The following is a 7,501-nucleotide window of genomic DNA, read 5'->3' as shown; positions in this document are numbered from 1 at the left end:
GTTTTTTTTGGGTAAAAAGGGGGTTTAAAGTGAATTAATTCCCTTAAAACCCATCCAGGGCTGGAGGCGTCCTGCGGCCCGCGCGCTCTCGTGCTGTGGGAGTGGTTAAAATGACGAATTTTCGTATATTTTATTTAAAAAATAAAAACCACACGAAGGAGAAAAAAAAAAAAAAAAAGAAAAAAAAAGGAAAACAAAAAGACCCCTCTTTGTGCAGTTTGGCTTAGTGCAAATGGGCGCATTCCTGCAGGCACTTCCCGGGGCATGCCCCGGAGGGAGCTGCTGCTCCCCGGAACAAGAGAGAGAAATGACAATACAAAGAGTAAAAACCCCCTGGGGGGGTAAAAAGGGGGGGCAGGCGCCCACTTCTGCCCTGGGCACTGGGGCTGCCCCCCGGGAGGAACAGACACCCCCTTTCCCGAGCCCCCACCGGCCACAGGCACAGCTTATTTGGGGGGTCCCCAAGCCAGAGTGGGGAGGGGGCCGGGAGCAGCCAGCCACACCCCCCCACAGCCCCCACCTGCCAGGAGCGGGGTTGGATTTAGCTTATTTTCGAAGGAAAAAGAGGGGGAAGGGGGAGAAGCTCCCTGGCTGGGGGGGCAGGGGGGCTGTGTGTGTGTGTGCATAAAGCTTTCGGGGGGCCGTTCCCTGAGTCCGGGGGGGCGGCCGGGGGGGCGCGAAGGCACCTCGAGTGCAAAATGTGCAAGAAGGAGGGAGCCGGGGGGGGGCCCCGTCAGTCGAGGAAGCGCTGGCAGGCCTTCTTCCAGCGGCACGCCGTGCACCACATCTCCCGGTGCTCCATGCCGTACACCTTGCGGCACTTCTTGGCATCGCCCCGCGGCCTCCTGCGGGAAAAGGGCACAGACAGGTCACCGGGAGGGGGGACACGCGGGTGGGAGGGGACAGGGCGGGGCGCGATGGCCGTGGCTCACCTGGGGACGGCGGGTGGCTTGGGCGGAGGTGGGGTGGGTGAGGAAGGGGACACCGGTGGCCGCGGGGGGATCCGGCAGCCCTGGAAGAGAGAGGACACAGCCCCCGTCAGACACGGGGTGGCTGCGGGGGCTGGAGGGTGACGGTGGTGAGCCCCCCGCCCATCCCTGTCCCCCTCCATCCCTGTCCCCCCTCACCTGGTACGCGTGGTCCGTGTGGACGTGGCAGCGGCCGGGGGGGCCCGGGGGGCTGCAGGGGGAGGCCAGTGCCAGGTCGGGGATCGGCAGTGCCAGCGGCAGCGGCGGAGCCGGAGCCTCGGGGCCAGGAAAGGCGGGAGGCACCGAGGAGGTGGGTGAGACAGGAGTCAGGCTGGAGAGCCCATCCGTCAGCACATCCACGTCCACGTCCAGCTCCGTGTAGTAGAAATCCTCCTCACCATCACTCTGCTCGGGGTCAGCTTTCCGGCTGCAGGGACAGCAGGGTCTGGCTGCAACACTGTCCCCCTCCACGGCAGGACCCCACAGGGGGCACCAGGGGACCTGGGGGTGTCCAGGGGGACCCCACGTGCTTACCCAAGGTGCACAGTTCGGATGTGCTTCTGTATCCCTGAGGAGCTGCTGAGGACTTTGCCGCAGCTCTTCCACAAGCACTTGAACATCACCTTGGTGGAGTTCTGCAGGAGAGAGGTGTCAGGCTGGCAGCCCTATCTCCATCACATCCTCATCCCTATCTGCACTGTCATCCCCATCCCCAACCTCGTCTCCAGCCCCACTCTCATCTCTAGCATTATCCCCATCCCCAACCCCATCCAAATTGTTATCCCCATTCCAAAGTCATCCTCTTCTTCATTCCCACCCTTTACCTCATCCTCCTCTTCATCCCCACCCTCACAATCCCCATTCCCAACCTCATTCCCAGCACCAGCTGCATCCTCAACCTCATCCTAAATTCATCCTCTTCTTCATCCCCATCCCCACTATTCCCCATCCCCAACCTCACCCCCAGAATCATCCCCAGCTTCATCCCACCTTCCTTTTCCGTGGGATGGGCTCTCCAAAGATGAAGTGGGTGCCGTTGGGCTCATCAGGGCCCTCATCCGACAGCGGAGTGGGCAGGAAGGTGCCGGGGACGTGGCTGGAGAGGGGGGGTGAGGGGGTGGAGGGGGTGGAGCGGTCGCTGGGGGGGTCCCAGCTCCAGTCCCCGCTGGTGTTGCTGCTGCTGCTGCAGCTGGAGGACATGGCAGGAGCCTCCTTCCAGATTTCACCACCCGGCTCTGGTGAGGAGGAGGAGGAGGAGGAAGGTCAGGTCCTGCCATGGGACACGTGTCCAGGTACAGGGGGACAAGGACACGCTCTCACCTGGGGCATGAGTGGCCGGTGGGTGCCCGAGCACCAGTGGGCTGGTGGAGAGGCTGGTGAGCACCGCGGCCGCCATCACCTCATCGATGCCTGCCTTGCCCGAGAGCTTCCTGCCAGTGAGAGCAGGGGGGCTGTGTCAGGATGGATGGGGCCTCCTGAGGCACTCCATCCCTCTCCATCCCCCCATGAGCTGCTGGGACTGGGGGACACAGTGGTCTGCTTGTGTGAGTGGCACAAGGCCACAGTGGCCACACTGTGCTGGGGGTATCACCAGATGCAAAGTGGGTGCCCTGTAGTACCCCGAAATGCCGCTGATCCCCACAGGGATCATCCCAGCAGCTGGCTGGAATCCTACCTGGCATGGCATGGCAGAAGTGCAGGCAGCCAGCCAAAAACACTGCTGCCTCCCAGCCCAGGGGAAAACCCTCCATGCCCGTGGGCTGGAGGGTACCAGCATCCACATCCTGCCCAGAGATGTGGGGATGGCTCAGCTTGGGCCAAACAACTCCATGAGGTGGGAAAAAAACTATAAAAAAATTTAGATTAAGAAAAAAAGAAGCAAGAGGTCAGGAGCACCAGAAATCATTTTGCAAAGGGAAAACCCAGTGCAGGAGGGCAGTGATGCTTCCAGCCCAGCACACAGCACAGTGGGAGTCCCCAGAGCTGTCCCAGGGGGATGGTCGGTCACTGCAGGACACCCCGGCACGGCCGACAGCGGCCAAAGTCCTTCTGTGGCCGGCGGACAAAATCCCGTCTGCTCTGGTGAGGCCGGTGCCGGCGGGAGGGCGGTGGCTGTGCCGGTGGCCCTACCTGTGCCAGGGCACGGGGATGCACTGCATGGCCGAGTGCAGCGCCAGGTACTGCTCCAGCCCCGCGTCCAGCACCCGCAGCACGGCCTCCCGGCTGGCCGGATCCTGGCGTGGTGGCGGCTCCCCCAGCCAGCCCTCGGATCCCAGTGGAGCCTGTGGGAGAGACGGAGGTGGGAAGCCAAGAGTCCCTGAGCAGTGGATCCCGCAGGGATCCTCCCACGACTTTGGGTTGGGTTTCGGGAGTTGGATCGGTGCCGCCAGGCAGGGCCGTGTAGGGACCCTGCTGGCCACCCGCTAGGGTAGATCCCATGTGGATCCCACCAGCTCGCAGTGGTATCCAGTCAGGATCTCCTTGGCAATCCCCAGATGGTCCCGGGAGGCTGATCCCAGTGCCAACACCTGCTGGCTGAGCATCAGCAACCAGTGGATCCCTCCACAGACAGACTCACAGGACCATGAGCAGGGATCCAGTAGGGATCCAGCAGGGATCTCCAGAGCCAGTAGATGACCTGACACTCTTCTGCAAGGCAGCTCCAGGATGGCAGCACACACATCCCACATGCCAGCTCAGATCCCTTCTAGGGATCCACATCCCAAGTTTATTCCTCTCTGAGCTGATCCCCCAGGATCCAGCAGGTATCCCCAGCGCTGGGAGCACACTTGTCTCTGCCAGGCCAATCCCAGACACCATCCCCAGCCTGAGCTGCGGCGCCAAGGGGATCCGGCTCCAGGGAGATCCCAGGTGGTCCAGCACCAAGCTGATCCTGCTCCAAGCGGATCCCGCTCCAAGCGGATCTTAGCTGATCTCCGAAGGGCGGCGCTGGGCGGATCCCTCCCAGGGCAGATCCCTGGAATATCGCACAGGGCTGCGATCCAGGAGGGATGATCCCACCGCGGGAGGGGGGAGGTGTGCGGTGTGTGTGTAACCCACCACCCCCCGGCTCCCCGACGCTACACACCCCCCCGCCAAAGTTTATCCCATCGCGGCGCCATTTTACCGGCGGGGAAACTTTCGGGCGGGCCGCTGTCAGCTGTCACCGCCCCCCCCCGCCGCCGCCGCCGCCACCTCCCCCGGATCCCACCCCCATGTCCGCCGCCGCCGCCCCCCCCGCGGTACCTTGGCGGCGGCCCCGGCGGGCGGCGGTGGCGGGCGGCGGCGGCGGCGGGCGGGCATTAGGACCGCGGGCGGGCGCGGGGGGTCCATGCGCGGAGCGGCCGCGGCCCGGCGGGGGCGGGGGGGCGAGGGCGGGGGGGAGCGCGCTCCGCCGCGCGCGGCCCGGGGTCGGGCGCCGGCCTCTTGGCCACGCCCCCCCCGCGCCTCGCCATTGGCCGGGCCGCGCGCGCTGGAGCGCGGTCGCCGCTTTCAGAGATTCTGATTGGCGGTGGTGCGCTGTCACTACGCCCCCCCTTCCCGCGCGGCCACGCCCCCTCGCCCCGCCCACCGCTGTCACGCCCCCTCCGCGCCTCGGCCACGCCCCCGCCGACCGCGGCCATGTTCGCGCGCCCCGCCCTCCCGCCGGGCGCTGCCCGCGGGACCCCCCAAAAATACGCCACACCCCCCCATCCCACCCACCAGCTCCAACCAACGTCACCCCCTGCCTCCCCACGTCCCGGCACCCCTGGGACCCCTCCCGGCACGTCTGGGGCCGCCGTGAAGCCACGCCGCGCTTTCCCGCCAAAGTCGCGGCGCACCCCAAAAAGTTGCGGAGGAACCTTCCCCGCCCGAAAGTCTCTCCGATTTTGTTGTTACGGCGAGGAATTCGGGGCGCCCCCACAAAAAAAGCCCCCCCCCCCCTCAACTCCCGGCAGCTTCTTCAGACTTCCCGGGGTGAAGCTTTCCAGCGTTCAAACTCGGGGAGTTTCTCCCCCAAAGGTTATGCCGGCCCCCCCCAAATTATAGGGCTGCGGATGAGTTAGAGGGGTTCTCCAAAAGTTGCGGGCTCCCCACAAAGTGATACTCCCCCAAAAATTATATGGCCCCCCCAAAATTCCCTCGGAAGTTTTAGACCCACTGGAAGTTGGCTATAGGGCTCCCCCAAAAGTTACAGTGTCTCTGTGCTGGGAAGGAGGTGTGGTCTGCATTTCTGGGGTGGGAGGGCGGTCCCCAATCCCAATCGATTTGGGTCAGTCCTGCCCACCACGAAGAATCGCTGCCCAAACCCATCCAGAATGGCAGGACTGGGTGTGGCGTGCCCGGGGTGCTTGGGGTACTGGGAGTGCTTGAGGTAGGTACCGGAGTACATGGGGTTCACAGAGTGCATGGAGTGTCCTGGGCATGTGGGGTGCCCTGGGTGTGTGGGTTGTGTAGCGTACAGGGGGCGCAGGGGGTACTGGGGTGCCCAGGGTTATGTGGGGTGCATGGAGTACCTGCAGTGCAAGGGGTACGTGGGGTGCTTGGAATGCCCTGAGTGCACTGGATTCTGGGGTGCTCTGGGTATGTGGGGTGCATGGGGTACTTGTAGTGTACTGGGTATTGGGGTTCCGGGGTGCTTGGGGCAGCCCGAGCTGCCTCCCATCCATGCTCTTCCTCACCTGCCCCGACTGCCCCCGGGCCGGGAGGGCCGGCGAGGGGCCACCAGGTCCTGCTGCTGCTGGATTGACCAACCTGCATTCTGGAGGCCGGGACAGAGTCCGTGTGTCTGTCCCGGACGGTGGCCCCTGCCTGTCCCCACCCTGTCTCCCTGCCTGTCCCCCAGCAGCCCGCGGCTCAGGGACTTTGGGGGTGCTAGGGCAGCATCCCGGGGATGCCCTGCCCGGGAAGGCAATGTTCCCAGCTTGCTTCCAGGGGGGCTTTGGCTACACCTTATTCCCTGCTCTGATGGGAAGGGAGCGGGATGGCTGGAGGTGCCGCTTCCACCCTGCGCCATGTCCAGGTGCTTTCCTAAATGTGAAATAAAGCAGCAAACCGGTAAAGCCCCCACGGGCCCGGCCAAGAGCCCGGGTATCACCCCGGGACTGCCGCCCGCGGGGTCCTCCTGCAAGGAAGGGAGGGATTAGCAGCGTCCCCCGGGAACCGGGACGCCCGCGGGGCCCCAAGCCTGCCCAGGGGGAACGGGAGAAGAAGCGCAGCAGCCTTCATCCCCGTCCTGTCCTGTCCCTGGGGTGGGTCCGGCCCCGCAGCCCCCTTTAGCGCGGCCCTGGAGGAGCCTGGGGGTGCCGGGGGAGTCTCCGCCGCCACCCCTGCTCTGGTTTAATGGTTAACGGCGGCCGAAGCGCTGAGCTGGCGGCTCCGACAGCTCCGTTCGGTGTTGTGCAACTCCACGGGCATCGCCCGCCCTTGCACAGGGCCCCGGTGCCACCAGCCCGACCCCCGGCCCGGGCGGCGGGGGGGGTCGGCAAGGTGCCATCCCAAAATAGAACCCTAGAGCCATAGAATCTCCTGAGTTGGAAGGGACACACAAAGATCATTGAGTCCAACTCATGGCCCCTGCACAGGACACCCTCAAGAATCACCTTCCCGGCACTGGCATTCCTGGGAGACGCCCCTGTGGTACCTGGATGTCCTTGCCAGGGCCGAGTTGGCTCTGGACTGGGCTGTGATGACTTTCTCCCAAGTGGTCTTGCAGAGGGAGCCGGAGTCGTGCCCACAGTTCCCATCTCCCCTGGCTGCCTGCTGGGGGGTGCAGGGCTGCCGGGGTGCGGGAGTGAGCTGCAGGGATGTGGGGCTGGGCAGGGTGCGGAGCTGCTCAGGTGTGGAGCTGGTTTGGGTGCAGAGCCGTGTGATGCCGCGCAGCCACCGAGCCCTGCGGGGTGCAGGGACATGCGGGATGTGGATACTTACGGTACAAAGCCCCGCACGGCGCCCAGTACAGCACCGTGCGGTGCCACACCGTGCGGTGTGTACAGCATCTTGCAGCACCGTGCAATGTCCTACAGAGTGCAGGACTACACGGCAGCCCCGTTCTGCACCGTACGGCGTGCGCTGGGCTCCTGCTCGCTCCCTCTTGTGGGAATAGCACCGTTTAGCACCATCCCCTCGCAGCGTGACTTAGAGCCCCGTACAGGTCTGTCCCCGGGCCCGAGGAGGGGTGCTCCCAGCCCTACCCGTTCCCCTCGCTCTGACCTCAACCATCCAGACCAGATCGCGAGACTCCGAGACGTTTCGGGGTGGATTCTTCATTCGCTACCCAGATTTCGAGACTGCAGGGTTCCAGGCACATTTTCCGTCGCCCTGAGGACTGAGCAGTTGTTCTTTTATTTGAGTCTGGCTCTCCGAAGTCCCGCAGGAATTACAGGCAAGCAGGCAGCCCTGCACAGTGGGCTGCTTCTGCTGCTGCTGGGGCAGGTTGGGAAGATGCTCTGCCAGAACAGGAGTTTCCCCTCCCCAGGTGCCATGCCAAGCCTTCCTTTCCCCATGGAGGTGGCACAGTGGTACCCACATGCCGGCCCCTGGGGCAGCACAGG

General features: G+C 64.5%; 1 protein-coding gene across 1 annotated transcript; it reads right to left on the bottom strand.

The window, feature by feature from the left end:
- Positions 1–170: 170 nt before the first annotated feature.
- SLC2A4RG (SLC2A4 regulator) lies at positions 171–5,358 on the bottom strand. Its single transcript, XM_039382969.1, has 8 exons — positions 5,236–5,358; positions 3,099–3,391; positions 2,289–2,398; positions 1,959–2,203; positions 1,503–1,603; positions 1,128–1,395; positions 933–1,012; positions 171–845 (listed from the first exon to the last, which is right to left on the bottom strand). Exons 1-8 carry the CDS (start codon positions 5,356–5,358, stop codon positions 734–736), a joined length of 1,332 nt encoding a protein of 443 aa, XP_039238903.1. The 3' UTR covers positions 171–733.
- Between the last annotated feature and the right edge of the window lie 2,143 nt (positions 5,359–7,501).

Source organism: Pipra filicauda, unplaced genomic scaffold (genome assembly GCF_003945595.2).
Source record: "Pipra filicauda isolate LSUMZ 115617 unplaced genomic scaffold, ASM394559v2 scaffold291_size933811_pilon, whole genome shotgun sequence".
NCBI lineage: Eukaryota > Metazoa > Chordata > Aves > Passeriformes > Pipridae > Pipra > Pipra filicauda.
Note: the sequence above shows the minus strand (reverse complement) of the source record. Positions and strands in the feature narration are given on the sequence as shown.

Bases quoted from the DNA above. Each gene is read 5' to 3' on its own strand.
- SLC2A4RG (XM_039382969.1), bottom strand. From the start codon at position 5,358: ATGCACTCTGTGAACCCCATGTACTCCGGTACCTACCTCAAGCACTCC. The intron at 3,392-5,235 runs GTGGGCAGGACT...GATCTACCCTAG, and splicing joins TTGGGCAGCGATTCTTCGTG to CGGGTGGCCAGCAGGGTCCC. The intron at 2,204-2,288 runs GTGAGAGCGTGT...CCTCCTCACCAG, and splicing joins ACCGGCCACTCATGCCCCAG to AGCCGGGTGGTGAAATCTGG.